General features: G+C 41.8%; 1 protein-coding gene across 1 annotated transcript; it reads right to left on the reverse strand.

Annotated features, from left to right (window-relative positions):
- Window positions 1-328: 328 nt before the first annotated feature.
- Window positions 329-22,584, reverse strand: LOC128969032 (24-hydroxycholesterol 7-alpha-hydroxylase). Its single transcript, XM_054383714.1, has 12 exons — window positions 22,408-22,584; window positions 19,025-19,160; window positions 17,622-17,796; window positions 15,428-15,577; window positions 14,590-14,683; window positions 12,832-12,930; window positions 10,855-10,945; window positions 9,682-9,815; window positions 8,715-8,810; window positions 6,878-6,966; window positions 1,466-1,553; window positions 329-400 (listed from the first exon to the last, which is right to left on the reverse strand). Exons 1-12 carry the CDS (start codon window positions 22,582-22,584, stop codon window positions 329-331), a joined length of 1,401 nt encoding a protein of 466 aa, XP_054239689.1.
- Between the last annotated feature and the right edge of the window lie 4,461 nt (window positions 22,585-27,045).

Genomic DNA, 27,045 nt, shown 5'->3' on the forward strand with positions numbered 1-27,045 from the left:
TTTCCATATAGGATTTCCAAATGTAGTTGCTTTTTCTCCTAAATGTCTGGCAAGTGACTTTAGTACATTGGATTTACTGCCCCAGAAATCATGAATGCAGCGGGAGAGCTTGACTGTTTAAATACTGGGAGGTAGGCGATCCAGTGAGGAGCACAGCTACAGCTATACTGGTTTGGGATACCACAGTGCTGAAGATAGCATTTAAAATTGAAATTAAGAACTGTTAAGTCAGAAAACCTATCTGAACATGTAGGATAGGGAAGCATATCAGTGGTCCATCCATCCAGGGATGGCTGGCAAAGGAAGGTAAGCTAGTGCTGGACAGCTTTCATTCCCGGCACTTATACTGGACCCGGAACGGTGCCATGGGTTGCTGTGTCCCCACCAAATGTAAAGGGCTCTGCAAAAAGAAGAAAATCAGTAGAAGCATGTAAGTTAGTTCAGTTAATGGAATTATGATTTTGCTTTCGAACATTGGTTTTAGAGAACCAAGACCAAAGACCAAATACTGAGAGTGTTTCTTAGCTTTGCTGAAGCCAATGAGTAGAGCCTTCATGATTACTTTTTATTCTGCTTAATTTGACACAGAACAACACATGAAATTTTAAGAAACTAATGGTGTCTAACATCTTCACCAGCACAATTGCCTGTGGGGGAGACCCAAGTTACAATCAACCCCAGTGAGAGCAACACACCATCAGTCAGGAAGAGGCAACCTTTCCCAATATTCTGGGTAGACTTTCTGCCACAAGTTGAAACGAACATCTCACATTCTTCAAGGAAAGCTGAGGAATTAAGTTCTCTGAGCTTTCAACTTCCAGCCTAAAGGGCAATCATATAAAGCCCATGCCACTCTAAACTTGTCTTTCTTCTTCTTGGCATTTTGGCTATAGGGCCAAGGGTCATGTAAGTTGTGACAGGTAGACACACTCGTTTAACAGCAGTCCATATTTGTGAGAAACAATGATTTTGAGAAATGGAAATAACACAGTGTAAATAAAGAAGGAAATTACTGCTGAGAGCAGAGACTTCACCACTCTCCCTTAATGGTAAAACCTTTCACAGCTGCTCCTTCAGTCTTATGCTAATCTTCCACTACTGAATATGCAGTGGAAGAGCACTGTGAGTGATGCATTTGACTTCATATCCTTAAAGTATGAATAATCCAGTTCCATATTCATTGTTTTTGTGAGTGGCAGAAAGTGATTATAAAATCTTTCACAATGTTTAGGCAGTGATAAGACAAAATACTCTATCCTTGTATAGACAGTGCAGCCCCACTAACAGTTGTTGGAGTTGTTCTGGGGTTTCTGAGTTACAAAGAAGACCAAGTTTTTAATTACATTTTATTAGTACTCCTCTCAAAATTTTGCTTCATTCTACACAACCACAGTTGAGCACAGTCATTCATCTGAGTGAAGGATATAAAGATGTGGAATGCTATATAAATGCATCAATCTTTTACCTCCTTTGGTACTGCATCCAAAAGCACAAATTCATATTTGTACAGCAACAGCACAACGAACAACTGGATTTCCATGATAGCAAACCACCTGCAAGAAAAGGGAGGAAAACATTGGCTGGGCAGGCTGATCATCACATGTGTGTTATCATCAGATAAGAAACAGGCTGTCCTTGACACATTTTACATTCCATGCTTCAGTTGTTCCTGAAAGTTTATCTTCAGTAGGAAAATATGTTGTGGCTTGGTTCAGCTTCATTACTCGGTGAAGAACACGATCATAGCAGCTGCCCCTTCTTTCTGGTGAAATGTTAGACCTCTGACACCCTCTTTTAAAACAGTTCCTTATCATGATGGTTTTTTCCACTCTGTAAACATTTATGTTCTTCTAATGCTTCTGACTTGAAATAACTTCATAGGAGTGAGAATACAGTCAAATATAGAAAAGACTATATGACTAATGGTGCTATATAAAGTTACATAATGCAGCTGGGAGCCTGATGACATCAGAGTAGCTGTGACAGTGGGAGTTATTATTTAATATGTCAGCATTAGAATGCAGAATGAGACCCAAGGGCATGGGTTTTTTTCTGTAACACTCTCAAGAAAGGTTTTTCTTAGCCAACTTGGAAAAAACTTCAGGTGAACTCTTCTAGACTATTATTTTTTAATGCTAATATGTACAAGAATTTCCTGCATTTGGGCGCCAGTATGCATTTATGCTGGTCATGGGATTGCTCACTTGCAGAATTTGGACATAAGTCTTAAACACCTAGTTAAAATAGTAATAGTACCTTGCGCTTCTGCATAGTTTATTTTCCATTATCCAAAACATGCTGGAAAACTTGGATAGAACAGCTATTGGGGAATTCACTGGGGAGAAGGCCACGTGACTGCCCATGGTATCAGCCTGGATTTGGCCTGGCAGGTGTGAAGAGGAAGCTAATAAGCCCCACAATACCCAAGCTTACTCCTGCAGAGCCATCCAGATCTGCAGATTGAGCCGCCTGTGCTGCGAAGTGGGAGGATGCTTGTTTGTTTTGGTGTAGCTTCAGACCCAAATTATCTCTGTGATTTCGCATTGGAACTACCTTGAGATACGGAGCCTTTTGGTGACCTTGAGCTAGGGGGAATGCAGCACAGAGATAATTTGATTAAAATTAGCTCAGGTCAGGCAAGACTTGCTTACTCAGACTCCATGCTGGCAGCACTATACAAAGGTGGGCTCCTTTCAGTCACTGCACTGTTGGCGTGGTGTGATCCTGGACCCTTGGTGCTTGGTCCTGCCTCTGAGCCATCCTCACTGATCTGGCATACAGAATCACAGAATCACACAGAAATAACCAGGTTGGAAGAGACCTCCAAGATCATCAAGTGCAACCAATCACCTAAACCTAATTAATCAACTAGACCACGTATCGTGAAGGCATCACATGCCCAGAATTATGCCCCAGATACCGCTAACTTGTCCCAACATTTACTGGGAAGTTCCCCTTCCACCCTCCTTTCAGGAGGTTAAGACAAAAGACTCAGGCGCCAGCCTGTCTCCTAAGGGGCAAAACAACTGCAGGCACCCATCTCAATGAGATGCCTATGCTCTGTCCATCTAAGGGCATAATTCTAGCTTCACCTTTCTATAGATGGAAGCAGGTTGTTGGCAAGTGTGCCCATTGGCTAGTTTCCAGCCTCGAGTGTCTATAAGTATTGTCTCATTTTGGTGCCACGTTGCTCTCTCCTTTGCTTTCACCCATCATGCAACTCCCGATTGTGTAAGCTATAAGCCTTCCCATGCAAGCGTACTCGGAAGCCTCTGCGAACATGGAAGCCAGCCCACGGAGTGTGCATCAAGGACCTGCAAAGGGTGACCCCGTCACCAGAAGCGACGTAGACCCAGTCGAAAAGGACTGAGGGAAGCCCCAAAGAGGGTAAGCTGTAACCCAAAGGGGAAGGACTAGCCCAAGCCTGGCTGTCCAGAAACGCTGCAAGCTAATTAAGCAGCCAAATAAGCAGAAACGCATCTTCCGTGGCCCCCGCAGACCACGGGAGTGAAAGGAGCCACCCCCTGTAGCTGCTCCGCAGCCCATATCAGGGCGAAACACCCAGGATTTTCCCCGAGGGAAAAGAGAGAGCAAAGATTAGCCTCTCCATTGAAGTCAAGGCAATGACTGTACCATTATAATTTAAACGGAAGCAGTCGCCCAGAGAAGCAGCAGTCAGTTCACCTCGAGCCAAGCCGAGGGGAGGAAGCATCACGTCACCGCACCCCCCACCGGAGACCTGCCTACGGGAAAACCGTCCTTGATCGTAGGGCCGAGCACTGAAAAGACCTGGCCCTCCTGAGCCGTCCTCCGGTCAGGGAGCCGCACCCCTCCCCGCAGACCGCGGGAGGACAAAGAAGCGAACTGCCCTTCCCGCAGACCACGGGAAAGAGAAAGCCAACCTTGCCCCTCCCCACAGAGCCAGGAGGGAGAAAGAAAGCGCCGCCCGAACGGGGTCAACCTCGGGCAGAAGCAGATACCCAGCGAGCCCGTGTGATCCGGCAATTTGTCTTGCTGCATGTATCTTTCATGTGTGTAACATTTAGTAACGTTCTATTCAAAGCGCCCGCGCATAGCCGCGTGATATTTCCAGCTTAACCTGCCTCGTGATAACATTATAAATATCTCTTACATAGCTAGTAGCCGCAAGCGCTTTGTCGAGTCTCCATCTAGTGGACAAGCGGCGGAACTGTACCCTTTCGTTCCCTTAATTAGAAATTGACTGTAAATATTATAATTGGGTATAATTGTAAATACTAAATCAGTTATGGTCTATATTATTACAACCGTGCATCTGAATCAATATATATAAAGTAATTAATTGAATATTAATAATAATAATAATAAATGATAATTTCATAACTCATATTTTCATAATTCATAATTAATAATCACCATCCTCCATCCCTATTCCCCTTCTCCATGACACCACAGCACTAAGTGCCTCTTCCAGTCCTGAACACCTCCATGGACGTCAACCGCACCACCTCCCCGGGCAACCTATTCCAATGGGCAATCACTCTTTCTGTGAAGAACTGATGCAATCAAATGATGAAATGCCTTTAGGTTGCCCTGAAAATGGAAGCACTGAATTTACAGAGGGCTGTCCTTCAAACACAGGCATGGCTGGATGTGGGCTGACCAGCTGTGACACGTCTGTACCAGCAGCAGGGTTCATGTGCAATCTGTCGGTGTTGGTGTCGGTGTCGGACAATGGATATAAACAATTAGTGACTGAAGCACTTCCCACCACTAATATGAAAGTGCTTTTCCCAGCAGCCTGGTGTTATTCTGCTCTGCAGACATGCTGAGACACAAGGGTGATATCCAACACACATGGCCAAAGGTGGCCGGAGGGATAAGTCTAGGAGTGAAAGGCATGACTGCTGAGCTTCAGTGTGTCCTTCTCTCCATGGCACATTGTACTGAGAAGAAACTGTGAGCTCTCTTGCAGCTAAATGCCCTTAATTCCCACCTGTCTTTCATATTCATGACTGAGTCCTATAACAGTTTTCCTGTAAAAACTGTGAGTCACTGATGCCTTCCCGATTTATTTAGTGACAAGGGAGGTTGACAAATACATGCTTTCTGAAATCTTGACCCCAGTACCTGCTACATAGAATCACAGACCAGAATGCATATTTGTATTGTTCTGGAACCCAGGAGCCCAGGTGTGGGTTGAGGTCCTACAGTAAATGGAGTCTGATAACGAAATCACAGCCATTGTGCAAAAGGGTTTACAGTGCCAGCATATGGTAGGAGACAACAGAAAGAGCCATGCAAGATAAGCATAATCACACAGGCAATAGTCACCTGTTAGACAAATGTACCCAAATTGTTTCTTTAGGTAAAAGAGACAGCATGGAAATGGCTTTGTGGGAGCTCTTCCCATGTCAATTTGCTAAAATGTTTGATTAGTAAGCTATTTTCTAGCTTTCAGTTTAATTAACTTAGCTTTTCATTTCCAGGAGAGATTAAATGTTTAATACATTGAGATTATAAATCGCAGTACTGAATTAAATCAAAATGTATCTTAAACTTGAAATATCAGCTTCATTCCATCATGGCAAGGAAATCTGAAACCTGGGATCTAGATACCTCCCTCAATTTAATTTCCTTTCCTCCAAGACCACCACATTATTCTTTTAAAATTATTGCTGAAAAGTATGAAGGCATGTGTTACCATGTGGACTGACAAAGGGTTTGAAAGGACGTTTAGTCTGTCAGCAAGAAAAAATTTCCCACCTTTGTCTATGTAGAAATATTAGAATTTTCTTTCTAGACACAAACTTATTCTAAAGATATTATCAGAGTCTAGAGAACGGCCTCGACAAAGAAATAGGTTGGTATATATAAACAAGCAGCTTTCAGAAACATTGCTTTGCAGCTCGTCCTGTACCTGTAGGAGCCTCTTGTGAATTCTGCTGTCATCCTTGCTGGGAATGAGGCTGTGCTCGTATTTTGCTCAGAAATATGGTACAAGTCATGGAGGTAGAGCACTGAGTGAGCACTTTCCTCTGGCATGCCAAAATGGGGAGTGCAATTTTGTTTGTATCTTTAGTTCCTTCATGGTTTATCTAACACTCATGTGCAGCCTGCTATGTGGACTCAAGAAAGCAGATCCTCTGCAACACTTTCTAGAACTCTTGAGTTAAATTGACTAGATTTAAGGATTCTTGGTCACTTGCTTCGTAGAGAAGACCAGGTTTTGAAGGCGGGGAATTGAGCACAGAGATGTTTGAACACAGAAATGAGGAGCAGCTGGCTCCCTGGGACTTGTTCCAGGAAGAAGGAGAGCATTGAAAAGAGCAGAAGGAATGCAGGAAGCATGGAGGCTGGCATTGCTGGAGGAGTGAAGAGAGACAGGATCTGCAATTTAAGCCATCATGCAATTGCGTAGGCCTTAACGCAAAGAAAAGATTCAAACAGAGAGGAGCTGTTTGAAGATTAGCAAAGATCTCAGTGGCATCATAGAGAATGGAAAGAGCATCTCAGAGCAGAGAAATGTTCTTTAAGTTCGTTTAGAACTGGTTTACGGCAACCTAAATGCCCGTGTCTGTAAACAGGCATGTTTGTAAGCAGAACAATTCTCCCTTGGTGGCTCAGAAGTAGGGTAGCTAGGTTGACTTTCTTCCCTGGGGAATATCCCTTGATACTCTCCGACTCTGCTTTTACATTGTGACTTAACCTATCTTTTCCAGGAATAAAACCACTTTCAAAGCAATTTAAACAAGGTCCAGATAATACTGAATGTTAGGAGACTGACAAAGAGCAAAGCAATGAAAACACTTTATCTCCAAGTGTAAGAGGAGCCCAGTTCAAGAGAGCTGTTCTCTGCAGGGTTTGCGAATAAATAAACCCCAGCTGTTTCACTGACCTTCCTGGACACTGATGCTTCCCTCCTCCGAATGCCACAAAGCTGTCCAAGAAAGCATTCTTCTCTAAATTTGCCTCTGTCCAACGATCCTGTGGGAAGAAACATTTTTTTCCAAATCAGCCTTATATAAATAAAGCTTAACTTTATTTCTTCAGGCTAAAAATGACCTTGGACAGCTAATCCTCAATACAAAGTTGCACTAATGCGTTTTGTTGGGGTTTTTTGGGTTGGTTTTTTTTTTGCATTCAACCTGTTACTGCTAAAGTCTGGATTCAACACCACCTCAAGGAAAGAAACGTGAGTCCCATTTGAAATGTACTTAGGTTCCTCAAAGTGCTGGAGAGGTTTTCAAAGTCACCCCTAAAGCATTCCTTCTATACCTTCCCATTTTTCTAAATCCTGCATCTTGAGCTATTGAAATGTGACCACCTTGTTTTAAATATATGCACATTCAAAGCAAATGTTCAACCAATACCTTCCCTCACCCACAAAATTCTATCACAGCATGGAAATGGCTCATGGACATCTTGCACATAAACCATTGCTAAGATGCTGTGCACAGGCAAAATCCAAAGTACATCAGCTAGCACACAAGAGAAAGGCAAGGATTGAACAGCCCCATTCTCAGGTCCAAGCCAGTGTGTAAGAAGATGAAGTACTCTCAACAAAAACAGCCTGTCCATACTCAGAGGGCTCCTTGCTTTATCCTGAGTTGCTTTAAAAGGAACAAGACAAGCAATCGTAGAATGGTTTGAATTGGAAGGGACCTTAAAGATCAAGTTCCGATCCCCTGCCATGGGCAAGGACACTTCCTAGACCAGGCTGGAACAAGACAATATGGACTAATTTTGGATGGGTGACAATGGACAGAAGTAAATTTCTTGAATGCTGGGTGACATTGCCTCCAGATACTCAGTACAACTCTACCAAAGGCCTTCTAGTAATACCTTGTGAAATTTATGGTGGACAGCTTCTCTGATGAAGCTGTCTTGTGTTTATTTTGGTATTTTTTCAGCTAAGATTGTTTACAGCTTTCTGAAAAGGAAGCCTGTTAGCATCAAAATTTGATAAAAGCAAGAAAAAACATCTTGTCAGCAATGAAGCAAGGTCACACATTTGGAATGCCAATTCCTAATGGAAAATGGGTGAGTTTCTAAAAAACAAGCTAGCTTGCTTTTTAGGAATAAAGTTACTAAAGAAATAAGCTGCATAAAGGTTTCTGCTCAGTATTTCAAACAGGCAGGAATTGTTATGAGACATTTCAAACTGGTGAAGAGTTGGCTAGAAGGGAAGTTTTGTTTAAATTACTCAATATAATTCTATAAAAAAGACAAACCATTCCATAGAGAATGGTGCTAAAAAGAGCAGTTACATGCCTGCCCACAGAGCCACCTGGAGTGGAATAATAATCAAGAAACTCTAGATGAGCTACTGAATTAGCAGAGCTAATACCTACCAGAAATCATCTGACTGGAAAGACCAGTGAGCCTGGGTAAATATGTGGAGATGAGCTACATAAACAAATGACAGGGAGAGGAGAGTACTTGGATTCAACAGTGAAATCAGGCAGGCCTTTCTATGGTGGGCTTTGAATCAAGATCAAAGTGACAGAAAGTAGTGCCATATTATCTGGAACATATATATAACTTAACTTTGAAGTCTTGCTTACTACTACAGGCTCCTCCTTTTTGTGCACATCTTCTATGTATTAAAGGCCATCCTCCAGACAGAGGGGAATACCACACTTCAAGCTAGCTTGTCAGTAGAAGTTTTTAGTGAAATATGTGAAGAGGAGAAAAGACAGCAAAACACACACACACTAAGAGTGAAAACTTACAGGTTTGAACATTTCTGGATCAGGAAAATATTTTGGATTCCTGTGTAACCAATATGGCGACAACATCAGCATGTCACCTGCAGGGATGATGAAATTCTGAAAAGGGGAAAAATCTCTAAGAAAAGAGATAACCACAGGTTCAGCTCATAAAACAGGCCTTAGTATTTTTTTCATCAGCAGAAGATCCTACCAGTGGGCAAGTGAGGGTGGTGAAGTGAGGGTGCATGTATTACATATTTGAATCTTCCTGCTGTTGCCCTTTTTCCCGTAAGACCTAAACAGTGGACGATGTAGAAGGACTTGTTTTTGTTCTAATTTGTTTTTTTTCAGGTATAGAAAGAATAGAAACATTATTTCTGTCTTTCCTGCTTCTTGATGTAATGTGTGAACTAGTTTTGTGGGTTTTTTTTCTGAATCTTTTGCTAAGCACTTCCTTCAAAATGCAGGGAAATTCACAGAAAGACACATATGCCAGTAGACCTTTATGGGACTTTAATAACTAGGCATGAGTGCCAATTTCTTAAGAGAATGTTTTCCTCCCAAATATTTGCTTTCTGATATTCCTGAACACTGGCACTTCCCTTATGAATGGCAGTGAAGAAGACAAACATAAAAGGAGTTTTATTAGTTGCTAAATTGTTGTCCCTCTACTGTATTTATTGTCTCTGATTATTATTTCATGTACTGTCAGCACAGTATCTCCAGCTCAATTAATTTCAATCTAAAATAAATTCAAATGTGAGGGTAAGACTGTAAGCAAGAATATCAAAAGTACTCTTAAATTAATGACGATGAATAAAGCTGTTAAACCTAAACAAAAAATACGCATTTGTGAGATTGTGGAGTATCTCTACTATTTACATTTTATCCAGATCTTTTAGGAGCCCCCTTTCCAGACAAATCATACAGCAGCATCCTGTTGAGGAAAAAAACCAAAACCAAAACAAAAAAAAACAACAAAGCCCACCTGAATTTTTATTGGATTTATTACTTTCTTGGTGATTGCACCTGGAGACCTCAGCCGTATGGCTTCCAAAGTGCACCATTTAATAAAAGGGAGCTTCTTAAGGCCCTCTTCAGAGACTTCTATTTTATCTTTACCTGTTGTGACATGAGGAAAAAGACTGTGTGAAAACTGGATTTCATACTTGCTTTGATACATGCTGACATGTCTTGCTTTAGACTTAGAATAGATCAAGACTTTAAGACCTTATTTGCATCCAGAAATGTTCTGTTTCAGATTAAATAAATAGAGCAAATTCAATACAATTTAAGTAAAGTCACTGAAAAAAAAATAACTCTAAGGTTGGTGTAGATATGGTGTTGGCCAGAAGAAGCCAAACAAAGGTCATCTTGGAAGTTAAAAGAACCTGGATATTTTCAATCCTTTGGTAGGACACTGCACAGAAATCTTGGGGACTGTAGGCACCAAGACAAGAATCCATGGCTGAGCTCTCAGGTTGTGCTAACATTAGAAATTAAAACAGGGCCAGGAGAGAGGCTTAAGCTCTGGTTGGTGTTATCCTTACTGATTAATTTCTGACATGTTCCTTGGTGTGGTTTTGACCCATGGCAACTAAGAGTCTTCCATGAAAGTGCTTCCATGAGAGCACATGTGAATGACTGCTCCCAATATGTCACTATTTTTTGAGGGAAAGAGATTAGCCATGTGGGGGTGAATCAGGCTGGACAAACTGGCCTCAAATGGGAGAAAAAAAGAACAGTTCCTGACCTGTTTTCCCAGAAAATAGCTACAACTCTGATGAACATGAGTTCATCAGCCTCTGATGATGCTGAACTGAAAGACCTTATCTGACCCTATCAAGGTGCAATAAAAAAGCACAAGTGGTCAGTACAAATCTAGATCTAAATGTTAAGTATGGAATGAAGAGACAAATTTATATAGTTCTTTTTCTACCTTGTTTTGCTAATATCCAAAGTGGTTTTGCTTAAAAATAAATCTTGAGCATACACCGAGTAAAGAACTCAGAGCTGGACTTCATGTTCTCAGTCGTACACTTAGCAGCAGCATTCATTATTCCCAACCATTTCCCACAAGCGTGCTGTGTACTGGGCCAGTGCAGAATAAATCAGAATAAATCATCTCTAAATCTCAGAAGGCCAGGATTGGATTTATTACCTGCTTTGCCAAAAACAGAAGCCAGGTCTTCCATGATTTTCTCGTAAATGGAAGGATAAGAGAGTATGAAAGCGAGGGTCCAAAATGCAATCTAAACAGAGATGGAAGTTCTTTAACTAGGGGATATGGAATACAGGTACAATATCTTTGTAGCAAACCACAGAGGCAGGTGAAAACATTTGCTCCTTTTTTTGTATGTGCCTGTTGTAGCTGGGAGCAAAGCATGGGGAGATGTGCTTCCTGGGTAAATCTACATCTAAGGGCTCAGATCCTGGGAGATTACATCTAGTCATCTGCTGTGTGCTTATCTTGAGTGAACACATAGCTTTGGCTTTGAGCTTTGAAATACAGAATCCTTTCTTTAATTTCAAATAACTAGGTGTTAAAATCAATTACTAATTCAGTGTGGATGGTTAGATTTATCATGAACGGGAAAAATATAATAGTAAACTCTTACTAATATTACTAAAAGAGGTTACACAATTTTCAGGGTATTGTCACAGTGAAAATGGGCAGTAAAAGTTTTAATTAATAGCAAAACAAGCCGTAATATATCGCCTTTAGAAATAATTTGCTAACTGATTATGCAATGAAGTTGAAAATCAAGAAATTTAGGAAAGGAGAAAATCCTCTTAAGTAGGATGAAAACAGAAGGACTCGCAGCACTGCCAGGAGTCCCTCTTCTCTTGCAGAGCTAGCAGGAGATGCAGTCTGCACACAGATCTGGTCACAGGCCATCTGTGCTGGTGAGGGATGAGAACTCTTACTGTTATTTCCCAAATAGCCCCACATGGATGCAGCCCTCCTTCTGCAAAACAAATCTGGGAGCTTAGTTTTCTTGTACAGCACTTGGATGCTGTGGCTTCACTCCATGGGCTAAGAAAGGATAACTGAATTGTTTCAGATAAAAAGGGTTTAACGTGCTTGTAAAAAAAAAAATCCCATTGGACAGTGAGAAGCCTTTTTTTGTCATCATTCTAGTCACCAGAACAGTGGTTGTGACTGTTCTGAGAAACAATTAAATACCTGTATGTCTATTTACAGATGAATATTACAGAAGTAAATGATGATAGTGTTGTGGAAGGAATGTCAGTCATTCTGATAACAGACAGTAGGCTATGCCTCTCACATATCAGCATGTGAATCCACAAAAATCTCACTGAAATGGATGAAATTCCTTTAGGGTAAATCGTAATAATATCCAGTCTACAAAAACCACAGATGTATTCATTAGGAGTACACATAAAAATAGCTATCTTTTTTTTTCTAGATCACATCTGTAACAGTCATAACTGTGCTGGAAAGAGCTTAGTAGTCATGGTAAATAAAGGATGTTTTTGCTGCTATGTATTTTTCATCTGCGAAATTCCTATAAATGTCTTTGGTCAGCCTGAGCTCTGTTAGACATATTGGGCATACTTATATATGTATCATTATTCTGCCAAATCCCTTTCTAACAATAGACAAAACTTAAGCTGCAGAATCATACTGCTTTTCTCCCCCTGGAGCAACACTGGCATTTGTACAGCAGATCTCCCAAAGCAAAAGAGACAAATTCACTCAAGGATTTACACACAGATGAAGCTACTCTATATTGTGGTTTTGATACTCCTTACAGTTGGTAACATCAGGCTATTTGAAATACAGTCTCTGCTATAATACAGCCACAATGCTTCAAAACAGAGTTAAATGCTCTTCACAGCTAAAGAGTGTATTCTTAATAGCTATGAGACATATGTTCCTGAAATGTTATGACAGAGAACATCAAAATTTAAGAAAAATACAAGAAGAGCTTTTCTTATCATTGCTTCTGTGACACTGCAGCCTGGGTGTATTTGTAGTGATGCATGTGGGCGTGATAATCCTTTCTTTGGAATACATGCAGTGTGTGTGACCTCTGGCTCTAAGTCTTTGCTTCCCAGATACAGGCTGTCGAACAGGATAGAGAGAAGGTGAAGCTCTAACTGAAGTACTTACAGGGACAGCATTTGCTTGGGAAGCCCAGAGCATTAGGAGACCATAATTAGGAGCTAAATGTTTTCCTTGCAAGTTATCCAGGAGATGCTGCAGTAGTGTCTGTTAGAGAGAAAAAATAATCATATGCATTTAAAAAACATATTAAAATCTAGTTTAGGGCAGGGCTTACTAGAATTCAAGGATATAATGTAAGACTAGTTTATCAAAGAGAAGCAATGTTAGTTAGGGTGGTTTTGCAGTCACAAAGTAGAGATGACAGCTGGTAAGAAAAAGTGAGACTCACTCATAGGCAGAGGGCTAGAAGTCAATGCACCACATTAATCGTCTCTGGAATATTTGCATTACCCTCCATTGTCTTCAGGTTTTCAGGGGATTTGGCTCCCTCACTCCCTATTGTTTCTCGTATGTGGAAGAAAGAAAGAAGAAATCTCTACTCTTTTCTAATTCCTCCTCTACTTACCTACTTTAAAAAAACTGAAAATGGGACTAAACGAGTTGAATGAATGTAAATGAAGAAAATATTCTCTCCACTCCTGCCAGAAAAGTGCTTGTTATGAAGAGATGGTCTGACATATCAGCAGACTCCTTAGTTCCAAGTACAAGTAACTTCAATAGCTTGATATTCTTTGAAACTATTGCAACTGTGTAATGTTCTAAGATCAACTTTTGTTTATAGTATTGCCTTAAATAGAGAGCAACCATGAATTTAAGGGAAAGCTTCCTGTCCACTTTTCAGAGAGGAAAAGGCTGACCTTGAAAAAAACCTGGCCACTCTTTTTGCCAAACTCCCACCCAATCTAAGACATTGAGTTTGTGCCTCCTACTTCCTGCATCTTCTTACCTCCCACCATTCTTTCCAGCCCTCTCCTTCTTTCCATTATTCTAGCTTGTTTTATGAAAGAAATAGTGGTATGTAAAGCTTTTAATGTCTAAACATAAGCTAGTTTGTTTAATGATCTGTTTTGTAATAATTTGGTAGATCAAAATTCCCTGGATGGTGTTTGTCAGCTGTGTGGACAAAATTCCTGCCATAGCTAAGGAGAATAACCAGGGAGACAACTTATCACAGCTTTGACACAATCGATATTTAGGGTACTTGGCATCCAATCCAGTAATCTGCTATTTTCTACTGGTCTGGCTGCTGGAGGACCTACTCACTCCACAGCAGGCTTTAAAAAATAGGACATGTAGGGTTTTGAAATTTTTCAGTGCAGTGCCCTCAGAGAAACAACTGAAGGGGTCTTTCAGCTCTTGCAACTGCTCACTGCAGCTGCAATACCAGAGGCTAGTGGTGGTTACAACTCCGAACTCTTGGCTCATAATTCCCCAGAGGAAGACAACAGTTCTCAGAAATGTGGCAAATAAACTGAGGAGCAGGACTCAAAAGTAGGGATCTATCCCAATGTAGGTGTCAGTACAGCTATCATTTTGGTGCCAAGTAACAGGACAAGAACAATTCTTTAAGGGTGACAGAGCACTGGAGCAGACTCTTTAGGCAGGTGCTTGAGTCTCCTTCTCTGGAGACTTTCAAACCTGCCTGGATGCATTCCTGTGTGACCTGCTCTAGGTGAACTGCTTTAGCAGAGGGCCTGGACCAGATGATCACCAGAGGTCTCTTCTAACCCTCAGCAGTCTGTGATTCTGTGAAAGCTGATATGTTTGGTGTATTTCTTTCATTAATGAAATAATTCCTGACCTCCATTCCTCCTGTCAGAATATACAATGCAGTGATCTTATTTCACAGTCTTGGATGTTTACCTTGGATGCAGTCTCTGGAGGGTTGGTCCTTTCAGCATCTGACACTACTTTCTCAAATAATTTTAGAAGCCATTTTTTGGATTTAGACCAGTTCCTGTAAAGAAAGAAACAAACAAGAAGCACTTAACTGAGGCAGCATAAACCAACATTTCTTTTTCCATGAGAAGGCCTCCTTGGTTTCTTTCCAAAAGCCCTGGACAGCAGTCACTTGATGAATAGTCAAGTGCCAGTCTGACTGACAGCAGTATTGACTGACAGGAGGAATATCACATCTGAGACCTTCACCTTGGCCAGACCTCATCTTGTTGGCAGGACCTGTTACTGCAAGACTCCTCTAGGTTTTCATATCTGTTTCACAAAAGGTTTTCATTGTTGCTTTGGACAGATTGTTTAGACCAATTCTGCCAAGAATGATTCTCTCTAAGAAAATCAAAGCCACATTTTTAGAGCATCCTCAATTATTTCTGAAGGGTATTTTGAGGTGCTATCATGGCCCTGAGAGCACTGACAGGCTCTGCAAGCACTTTCCTCTCTTTCTCAGGGTTTGGTTGCCTCTGCCCAAGGTCAGTTCTGGCACAGTGCAGCCAGGTAACCTGGGATCAGTCTGTGGGAAAACAGCTAAGGTGTGGGAAAGAGCAGAGATGCCTTGTTAGGAAAATGTATGAGGCAAGGTCAGAACTTTTTTGAAGCACCTAGCTAAAAGCCTGCCTGACCCAAGGGTGCACCATTGATGAAGACAGTGCATCACCTACTTGGGGATATGTCTCTCACAGCTGATATTCCAGTAAGCAAAGTGCCTGTAATGGGTACAACACGTGCATCATCTCCTCTCCAGTACCTCAGGAAGCACTCAGGTATCTGAGAAGCATATTCAAAGTCTTCATCGTACTTCTGAAAATGTTCTTCAAACTCCTTGATTTCATTCTGACTTGTTGGGCAGATGCCTTTCCCAAACAGAGTGTTCACCACTGCTGGATACATGACATGCCTGCAAGAACAAGATCTCCATAACTTACAGGCCATAGGCAAGCTGTTAGAGCAGTTTTAGGTCAGGACGTGGCATGCTGAATTGCCAGTGCTGGAAGTGTGGGACGCAGGCAACAGCACCAGTATGGAAGGGCTGGTACAAGGCTCGTGCCTCACTCACATCATCATTGCGGATTTTAAGCAGAGACTAAAAGATACACAGACCTCAAGCTGATTCTCTGCATTTGGCTGAACTTTATCAGTTAGTATTTGGCTACTTGAGCAGTGGCAGAAACGTACTGGGCACTGAAGTCCCCTTCTCCCCATTAACCACCTCTTATTTCACATTACCCAGGTGGATCTTCTGGGCATTGCTCAACTTCTTCTGCAACCAGACACCTTGAGAAATCCTTCTCTGGCTGCAGCTTTGCTGGACTGAACAATACTCTTTTATTGTTTTCCTTTTATCTCACTCTTTCCCTAAATGCTCTTCTGTTATCCTGCAAACTTAATCTCGTTTTCCAGGTCACTTCGCCAATACTTTCACTCTGATAAACCTTTATGTAGTCTTTGCTGGGGTCCAGTCACTGCTAAACACATCTTTCAGGCAATGGCTTTTAACGGTCTTGCTTTTCTACAGATCACAAGGAAGCTGGAGCCACCTGCTGGCTTTATGGAGTCAGTTCTGAGACAGCTAGATAACAGCCACCCAGGGCACTGCATTCCAAATCTTATACCCTTTTCTTTTGTAAAACTATAATAATAGACCACAGCCCTCCTAGATTTATTGTGGACAATTTTATGGATTCTGTAGTTTATCATCCATCATACAACTGTTGAGTTTTGGTTTTGTTTGTTTGTTTGTTTTTTATTCTAAACAAATAACAGCTTATTTGGGTGCCATGACAGCCATGGCAGTAGGAAGCACACTCTGTCTTCAAGGATGCATCAGGGATGCATCAGAATGGGATACCCCATGTATGACTTGGATGCCCATAGAACCACTGCTGTGGACCACAGTCTGTGCTGGTGCCAGTACAGCACAGCATAACAGGTCCAGCTCTGCCAGATGGATCACAAAAGACTACAGACAGATTCAGATAGGCAAATAACAAGAAAATATGAGCCAACATTAGCACACCAGGCACACTACTGATCCAGTGACTGGTTTTTTTCATAAGAAGCAGATATGAGTTTAATCTCAGAAGACAAGGTGGAGGAATGCCATAGGATGTGGTGGTGTGCACCCAATTATTGAGACCAGTAAGACTGAGGGCTGGGAGGTCTCAAAGCCTTTTCCCCCCACATTTTCCTCCAATTAATCCAATCTGCAATAATTGAAGTGGCTCAGTGGTTTAGCTGGAGATAAAATCTGTATCCTAGATGTATTAGATGCAGAAAAGGTCAGCAAAGGACAACCTGAGAACTTAGAAACATGTCCAAGCCAAAGGCAATATTCAACTTGCAGTCCTGGTGGATAGTCAAGATACAGGTTTGTCCCAGATGATCAAGAAGGATGATGTATTGTTGTCACATGAAATTGTCAGTAAAGGAATTTTATTTGGTTAGAACAAAAATGAAGTTTTGGCAGCAAAGTCAGTTGCGGTGGTCTTATTTAAGTTTTGAGCTTGGTTTGGCCCAAAACATGCAGAGAAAGTTTTCATCCTGATGAAGATCAAGCAACATGTGAAGCTTTTGGAGGTGTTCAAGAGGGGATTGGACGTGGCACTTGGTGCCATGGTTTAGATAGGCATGAGGTGTAGGGTGACAGGTTGGACTCAATGATCCTTGAGGTCTCTTCCAACCTTCTTGATTCTTGATTCTTGATTCTTTTATCTCATCTTTTGGGCAACAGAGTTTGTTTGAAGATGCTGTGTTTTTGTTTTTTTTTCCAAGGTAATTCAGATGTTTCTCCTAGCTGGGAGAAACACCCTGTCCACTCTGTGCACCTCCTGGAGCTGAAGCAGCAATGAGTGTCCTGACTCAACTTTGAGAGTCTGAGTTCCACCTGCTTTACAGTAACATCTCTTCTCCCATATAGCTTACCCATGTGCTTCAAAACTCACCTTACCAAGTCATTGAGGTCTCCTGTACCTTCTGTGCCCAGGGGTGCCATGTGCTCATGCAGTTCCTTACACAAAGTTCCTGTGAACATGTGCAAATTAGAAGGACCCATTTTCCCCTTCATCATGCTGTAGAGAGTACCATGGTTCTGATAAAATGCTTCTGCAGGGACAGAAACTAAATATAGAAAGAAAGAAACATTTTGGAGAGTAGAAGTGCATTTCACTGCAAGATAGAGTGAAATTTTTTACAGGTAACACACAACTCTAATTTAATTGTCTTAACCCTCATTTTCCTAGAGTGAAATTCCTAGAAAGCTTCCTTCTAACCCTGCAAAGATTTTGGTGAGCCCTCTGCCTCCAGCAGTCTGTGCAACATCTTCCTGCCCTTGAAGCTTCAGCACCAGAATCAACCATCCAGAGGTTTTCCCCTAGCTACAGTGCGGATGAACAGAGATTTGTATGCACTCTTCAAAACTGACTGAAATTAAAAAAACTTAATGCAAGAAAAAGGTTTGGGTCATATCAGGAGAGACTGAGCAAGCTGGTACTGTTCAGCCTGGAGAAGAGATGGCTCCGGGGGATATTATCAGTGGGGACAAATACCTGGTGGTGGGAACAAAGGGGATGGAGCCAGGCTCTCTCATGGAAGAGGCAATGGACATGAATGGGAATATAGGAGATTTCACTGAGACACAGGGAAGTTTTTATTGTGAGGATGGTCAATAGGAAAAGGTTGCCCAGAGATGTTGAGGAGTCTCCATTCTTGGAGATACTCAAAACTCAGGTAGACACAGCCCCATTGCTGATGTTGGTCTGAGCAGGCACTTGCACTAGGTGATCTCTAGCAGTGCCTTCCAGCCACAGGGATTCTGTGACTCTGTGATTTAATCTCTTTGCCCATTTGTTTCTCTCTGATTTCACAGTCCAAAATTGCCAAACTATGTAAGAATTCCTGCCTCTGCGATTCCACATGGATATAAGCTTGAGTTGATGGAGCACACCAATATGGGTAGGCTATATACCTCATTCCTTTCTAATGACAGGGTAACAAACTGATTTTCAAACTAAGTGATAAAACAACATACCATTGCTCCAAACCCTGTCCACACAGGCAGAGTGCCTAGCTACAGAAAAGGCCCTGATCTCAGACTAGGGTTGCTTGATGATTAAAGTCTCTGGCTCAGAAACCTTTGATCTCTTGAGACTGAATCCAAATAACTTTGCAGGCTTACAGTGCTGGATCCACATGAAGGAATTTTGATTCACCTTCATTTTGTAGCATACTCATGAATTGAGATATACATTTAAGGCATGATCAAAAAGCCAGTGTGCTTGGATTGGGCTTTAATATTCCTGGGTAGCTAGATCTGATTTCCATTAAAAAAGAGCTATGTCTCATTTACCTGCATTCTCGACAGCTTGTTGTACTGCCTGTTCAAAATTTAAGTCTTTAGAGTTAAAAAATGCTTCAGTTCCTTCTTCCTCAGTCACAAAAGTAAACCGTTTTCCCAGAGCAAATATTGTGAATACAGGACCATGCTGGAACAAAGAAAGGTTTCATATCACTGTATTGAAAACACCTTTGACAGGAGCCCCAACAGGGCTTCACACTGACAAGAGGTCAGGAGGAAGCACCTGGTCCTTTTCTGCTCCCTGCACACCTTGTCTTGGAAGTGCACAAAGATGAACATGAACCATGTCTTATTACGATTGCCAGGTAATGAGGGGAATCACAACCTCTGAACTCCTCAGAAAGTAGCTCTACATACGTTTTATGTTGTATGATGGCTCTGGTTGCCCACCTTGCCCATCTCAGGCTGCCTGCAAAACTGCTTTAACTAGCCAGGCAGCTTTAGGAGGAAGGGATGGTAAGTTTTATGAGGGTAGGTGACCTTTCTTTTCTTAGACTCACTGATGACACATGGTGAAAAACAGACAATTCTTCAGCCCACATCTCCCTCTGTAGCAGGAAAACAGAAACAGCAAACTTTAAGCAGAGTGCAAGTTGGAAGCAGTGGAAATCTGGCGTGCCATTCCAGGCTCTGAGAGGAAAAACAGTGAGGGATATATACAAAACAACAATAAGAAGAATGCTATCTCTTTGTGAAAGAAGAAATAAGTGTCGTTTGACAGACTGAGGGATTAATCCAGAGGAGTAATTTTCTAATTGCAAAAGTCTCCTCTGAAGATAATAACCCTACAGAGCCGAAGAGGTCTCACACTGCCTAGAGCCTGTTTCTGCATTAATTGTATGAAGGCAGCTTGCTTATACTAAGGACACTTAACCCTATTCTGGCAATGTTAAGGAGCCTGTAATTATTGCAGATGTATTTTGCAACTTCTTCTACAGTATTTTGCAACCCCTCGGTTAATGACTTTGGCAGCAGCAGCACCTGTTTTCTTTGGCTGTCCTATGCTACAGTGCACAACCCTTTAGAAGGGAGCAGGAAGAAAAAGGCCTCCACATATCCTGCCAGTGTGGGAAGAGACTGAGTCAGATAGACATGCCTGGGGTGTTTGAAGAGAAGAAGGGAAGAGCAAGAAAGCATCTCTCCCCATGGACAGAGAGGCAGTGGATGATCATGCTGCAGGCAGGCATCCAGACTAGGGGTGATAGATGGAAAGATCCCTCTTGTACCAAGGGGACCACAGGGAGAAGCCACAGTTCAAAAGGATGCTGCATTGATGGACTAATAAAAAAAGTCAAAATAAAAGGTCCTGTCTCCAAACACACAGTAAAGGGGTGATATATAAGGAAGCCTTCTCACACTGGAAATGTTTCTTGTTCTATTTTCTGTCCCAACAAAATCTGGGGTTTTTAACATCCTTCAAGTGGTTTTGGTGCGTTCAGATGTAGCAGCAGCTGCCATAGCATCACCAGCAGCCTAAAGGGTCTCCAGGCAAATGAATACTCAAATTAATGGACCCAGAGCCATTAAGCTTGTATTTGTATTTAGAATCATAGAACAGAAGCATAGAATTGTTTCAGAAGGAAAAGACCTTTAAGACCCTTGAGTCCAACAATTGTCTAATTCTACCAAGTCTGGTGCTAAACCACGTTCCTTAGCACTATGTCTATGAGTCTTTTAAATATCTCCAGGGATAGGGATTCAACCACCTCCCTGGGAAGCCTATTCCAGTGGTTGAGAATCCTTTTATTGAAGAAGTTTCTTCTAATATCCAACTTAAATTTCCCCTGCTGCAATTTTAGGCCACTTCCTCTCCTCCTATCACTTGTTACTAGGGAGAAGAGATCAACACCCACCTCTCTACAACCTCCTTTCAGGTAGTGGTAGAGAGGAAGAAGGTCTCCCCTGAGCCTCCTTTTGTTCAGGCTAAACAACCCCAGTTCCCTCAGCTGCTCCTTCAATACATCTTTACTATGCAAAAGTTTTGCTCATCCCCAAAAAGGGACTCTTCTTTCATGTTTGTTTTAAAATCTTGTCCAAGAGAGATAAAGCTTCCTGGGGAAAAAGGCCACTAAAGCAATCTTCATTCATTGTGAAACATCTGTTCCCAAAAGGGATTGGGATTGCACTAGAAAGGGCATTTTGGTAGGTTGCTTTATTCTGGTTGTCATTCTACTGTTTTCAGTAGAATAAGGAGGTTCTTTAACAGCCTCCTATCAGAAGAGTCAGAGATATACTGTAAGTATTAAAGTGAGTCTTGATCAATTTATTTAAAGGATTATATGTCATATTTGCTGAAATAGTAGAATGGACTGGAATCAGTTTTCTTCTAGTCCTACATTTCCACCCTACGATGAATGGACAAGCAACTGATCAAGTTATGTATAGATGAAAGATATAGGAAAGACACAGTAATAGAAGATCAAAACTGGTCTGCTAAGCTCAAAGAAACCAAGCAACTCTAGATTATACACATGAATTTACTCTATGGTGCACCCAATGTACTTTAATAAAAGACCACACCTCTTACATCAGTTGATTACAGTTAAACTTCTGCTTTCATTTGAAACCACAAGTTTGTAACAACCATGGCTGTAGTAGAAGTACTTAAAATATGATATGCAACAGTTCAAAACAAGAAAACAAGTTTTAAACATGGTAATTCTTAATACCTTTTTCAAATTTCAGGATGTTACAGTGATTTCAGTTTTAGCTAATGTTTTGCAAGTAATGGGCTGTGTGATCCTTCAAGTATTGACCATTTCAGGCTCACTGTATTTTGTCAGCAGCAGGTGATACCACCACCAAATGAAAACAAGAAGCTGGGGTTTATGTCAGTTAGTATTAGCTGTCTAGAAATTAAGGATGAAATCTCAGCTAATCATTTAGACTTTCTCTATCAGACAGACCAGAGAAAGAAAGGTGTGTCCAGGAGGCAAATCTTCCCACTCATCTTTGTTAAGTTTTTCTGAATGGAAAAAGTTGCCTGCCAAGCATGCAGGGGACACCATGAAGTACTCAGAAATATCACCTAACTTTAGGCACACAATAATTAATCTCCTGGTCCTAGACCCTAGCATAGGGCTTGCCTTATTATCTGAAACCAAGATTAACATGTAGCCAGACTGCAAAAGCAAAACAGCAGAGTGCTGGGTCCAAACAGGATGATCACAGCACAGAGATCATGCCTGGATCAGGTTCACTGTTTAGCAACAGTTAGTTATACAAAGCTGATCTTTCATGAGCTAAATGCTCCTGGCATTACAAAACATGACAGGAAAGTGGCAGACAATGCAGAAGTTTCTCCTTGCCTTTCCCCTTGCAGGCAGCCACCCTAATCAAGCACCCACAAACAGGCATGCTGCCACAGCCATTACCTTGCTTCTAGCTTGCTCTATAAACTCCAGAGGAGCTTTCCCGAACTGAAATGCAGCTCCAAACCAAGGGATCCAGCTCCTGATGCATGGAGGGGAGCTCGGGTTTCTCAGTGGAAACAAAACAGCCCTGAGAATAAGAAGTCCCAGGACTGCTGCCAAGAGGAGAGCAAGAGCCATTTTGCCTCTTTGCTGCCTGTTGCAGCAGTTGCTCTGCCTGTCGTGGCACCCACCACAGCCAGCTGACCGAGATTAACCCAGGCCAATGAATAGGGCCTCTTCTATCAGTCATGCCAGCTGATCGCTGCCATGGAGACAAGATATAAAAGCACCAAGCAACCCAGGGGACAAGTCCTTGTTTTGGAAAAGGCAGAGCCAATTCTCTTCCACTCTGGGACCAGGACCAAATCCGCTGCTTGCGAAACTAAGATGTTGCTGTGACAAATCCTTGAACTTCGTACCCATTGCTGGAAGGCTGCCCAAGCCCCTGGCAAACAAGTGTGTTGCTTTCTTCAAGCTAAAAAAAAATAAATTTTGGCAATATTGAGACTAAAAAGCAGAGAGGCTATGATTTGCAGACTTTTAGCTTTCAGCAAGGCAAGATGGTAAGAAACCTCTGCAGACATCATCTGAAGCAGATGATCCAAGATCATCTCATTGAAGGCTAGAGGTGTGTTTAGCATCCGAGGAGTAGAGAAAGGATTTGCAGGTTGAATTAACAATTCAAAACCTGCTGGTGGCCCTTGTAGCATCACTGTAACGTCAGTAGACAAGATTTCAGAGATGTCAGATTGGTTTCTTTGCATGTGCAGAAGTGGCACAGCAAAACTACATAGAGAATTGATTAAGTACAAAAAACCCTAGGAAGTACTCTTACAGCCTACCCCTGCACACCCTCAGCAGACAATACAAAACCAGGAGTACTTGATAGACCAAATGAGTGTGCTGACATTCAGTGTAACCTCAATACAATGGAGAAACGGTCCAACAGGGATTTATCATAGAATATCACGTTGGAAGGGACCTCAAAGAACCAACCTTTCTTGGAAAAAAAAGGTGACTTCATAAAATTCAGCAAAGAGAAAAGTCAAGTCTGGTCTCTGGGTAGGAACAAACTCATGCACCAGTACAGGCTGTTGACCACCTGGGTGGAAAGCAGTTTTGGAGTTCTGGGCTCCTGAATGTGAATCTGGGCACTCTGAATGTGAATCGGAAATGTGCCTTTGCACTTAACAGCACTCTGGGCTGCATTAGGAAGAGTGTTGCAGCATGACAAGGAAGGTGATCCTCCCCCTCTGTGCAGTGCTGGAGAGATCTGTACCAGTTCTAGGCTCCCCAGCACAAGAGAGACATGGACAAATTGGAGTGATCCCAGTAAAGTGTCAAAGAAGTTCATAAAGGAACTAGAGCCTGTGTCATGTAAGGAGCTAGAACAGAGAAGTCTCAAGAAGATCTTATCAGTGTGCATAAACCCCTGTATAAAGAAGAGAGATCCAAGATCTTTTCAGTGGTGCCCACTGAAAGAGCAAGAGGCAGTGGGCACAAATAAATACAGAAAATTCCACTTAAAGTTCTTTTTTTTTTAGTATTATGATGGTGGACAGACAGTGGAACAGATTGCTTAGTGAGGCTGGGGAGTCCTTGGAGACATTCAAAATGCAGCTAGACACAGTTCTGAGAACCTGCTCTAGGTGATACTGAAGGGTGTAAAACCAGTCAGTCTCCAGGTCCCTTCCAACCTTAAGTGTTTTTTGGTTTTGTTTGTTTCGTGTGCTTTTGTTTTCTTTGTTTTGGCTCTTTGTACAAATCTTTTCTCTGGCTCATTATCAGGACCTCAGTCTGGGTCTGGGCCAGGATCTCAGGCCCAGACTCATTGGTTATACACACCCACTTCAGCCTTCCTAGTTCTTCATCTGTTTATTCTATAGACAAGCATCCAGCTGTACCTCACTAACACTTCTCCCTTTACATAAACGCTGCCTTCACACTTTTTAATAGGTCCCACTGCTTCTGGCTCTACCCCCAAAACTATTTCCCTATGTCTCTCCTCTTGAATTCTATCTAGTTCTCTCCCATTTTCTTTGTGCTCCCAGATCTCACTAGAATAAAACCACACTGGTCTCTGAGTAAGGGCTCGACCTAGACTATGCTTTAACTTGTTCTCATGTATATTTATGTATTTCAATAGTTACGAAGCCAGAGACCTTATTCACTCACCAGCTTTATGTATTTTACTAGGATACAGTTCATTGCTGCTTTATCCTGTAACACCACACCATGGAACGTCACACTTTTTGTGCACAAATACAAGTATAATGGTAGCATGTACTATTCTTCATAGGCTGCATGCCAAGATGTTTCCAGGTGAAGAGAAGACGAGAAAACTCTTATCGTGAAAGGCGAAAGCATTTATTGCCTAAGCAACTAAGCAAAAGCCTAAGCACAAGCAAAGCTTACTACTCTGTTACATAGTCAACTTACATACTTTTCTAATACAGAGCTGTCACATCCCAGTTGGCTATCCTTTCACTGACATGGGTCCAAGCAAAGCATACAATAGGTTAATACTGACAAACAAACTTCTCAACATATGCAGTCAACTTCTGCCTAGTCTTTCTCTTCAGTTACAAGATGTTTACATTCTTTCCAACTCAAACACAAAACATAGCCTTCTCAAAAGTTGTTAAAGGTTGCTATCTTCCTACATACAGGTTCACTCCCTTCCTATACAGGAAAAGGTGCACAGACAGGAACTTTTTCATCTATGCAGACAGGCGGTAGAGTTAAAGTAGCACAGCAGAAATATACCCGACAGTAGGTTTAAGAGTCGTGAAAAACAGACCTATAGCCTTCATTAAAAAGTCATGCTGAAATACATTGGGATGTTACCTACATTGGTCATAGGTGCAGAAGAACAAGCTCAAATATGCCAGCTGTGACAAGTAGGATGTGGATATCCATTTCAAAAACTGCCTGGAAGAAACATAAATCACTTTTAACTGTGATATCACTACACTTTCCTGTTTACCTACCACAGCTCTTTCTATGTTTATATCCTGGTTTCATTCTATCCATCAAATTATTTCTTTCCTACCATGGAGTACAGTGATGAGAACTACAGGCCTTCTAATATTGGAGTATATTTTCATAACATGCACAGCCTGAATAGTGAGTTTAAAGTGATCTATGTACACAGGTCAAAAAAGCCCTCAGCTGCCTGTGAAGACATTCATTAAAGGCTTTTGAGTTTGTTTGGACATACTTATCTGCATTTTTTGTTTCGCTTCTGCTTCCGGGATGCTATTTGATGAAGGACACAAGACACTACTGAAAGGCACTCCAATGAAGAGGACACAATCAGTGTGCCAGTGTGATAGTCACCATCTAGCTTTCCTCAGACTAGATCCTAGTCCTGGGCAGATAATCATTAATGGTATTTTCAGTGTAAACTAACACAGTCACCACTGATGGAAGCAGGTGAGAGGACCAGGGAATTTGGATGCCTTTCTCCAGCAGCACACAGACCTCTCAGACCCTGCTGCTGTGTTTCCATCGCATCTGAAGCCCACACTCCCTCCCTGTGTTTGCAGTCTTTGATCAAACTGGCTTGGTGCAGAAATCAGAAAACGCTGTCTCCCTGAACACTGAAATAAATAAATAGGAAGGGTTGTCCCTTCTGAAGCTGCCTCCCTCAGGATTTGGGGATATATGGCTGTTTGACGGACCTCTGTGAGCACTGGCCCTTCTCTGCTCCATGAATCACAGAGCTGTCCATGAAAGCATCCATCTCCAGGGCAGGTTCATTTCAAAGATCCTATGAGAAGTGAAAAGTCTCTTTCATGACCATCCCCAAATCAGTCTGGTTTAAAAAAGAACTTATTTACCCAGACTAAAAATTAACCATGAATAGCTGCTCTCTCCATAGGATGCCGCAGTTTGAAGGTGTTTATTTTAAGGTTGTTGTTTTCCACCCCTTAAAGCATGGTTACAGAGAATACAGAGTGAGACTGTTGCCAGAGGTGTACATCTAAGGGATGAGAGGCAATGGACATGAAACGCAGCATGGGAAATTCTAACTGAATATAAGGAAAGAATCTTCACAAAGTGGTTAAGCAGTGGAGCAGGCTGTGGTTGTGAAATCCACATCCTTGGAGGTTTTCAGGTGACCAAACAAGACCCAGGGCAACCTCATGTTAACTCTCAAGCTATCTTGAGCAGAGGATTGCACTAGATGACCTCTAGAGGTCCTCTCCAACCTAAACTACGAATTGATGTTATACAGACTCATGCACAGTGACACAAGCAGAGCCAAGCCCACAGAAGAGCTATAGAGGGTGGCACGAAAGTGCCAACAGCATATTGCATAAACCATGTAGAATATGGCTCTGAACCACTCAGATCCTCAGTGCAGCCAGCCATGTTTGCATTAAACTGCAATATGAATTATTCTCATTTTAACTGGGGTTTTGTTGGTAGTTTGTTTTATCCCTGCATGAATTCTAATGAATTCTAAGCCAAAGAGGGATCTAATTTAATACAATTATTGGTGACTGATGAGATAGATTCATCTGTCTTTAGCTGAGAATTTCACCTGTAATGCTCCGCACACCAAAATGTTAGGCAATTAGGGTGTGGGAAGGT

The sequence above is a fragment of the Indicator indicator genome, chromosome 9 (genome assembly GCF_027791375.1).
Source record: "Indicator indicator isolate 239-I01 chromosome 9, UM_Iind_1.1, whole genome shotgun sequence".
Lineage (NCBI taxonomy): Eukaryota > Metazoa > Chordata > Aves > Piciformes > Indicatoridae > Indicator > Indicator indicator.

Bases quoted from the DNA above. Each gene is read 5' to 3' on its own strand.
- LOC128969032 (XM_054383714.1), bottom strand. From the start codon at position 22,584: ATGGCTCTTGCTCTCCTCTTGGCAGCAGTCCTGGGACTTCTTATTCTC. The intron at 17,797-19,024 runs GTAAATGAGACA...TTCTATATTTAG, and splicing joins ACAAGCTGTCGAGAATGCAG to TTTCTGTCCCTGCAGAAGCA. The intron at 10,946-12,831 runs GTAAGTACTTCA...ATCTCTGTTTAG, and splicing joins CCCAAGCAAATGCTGTCCCT to ATTGCATTTTGGACCCTCGC.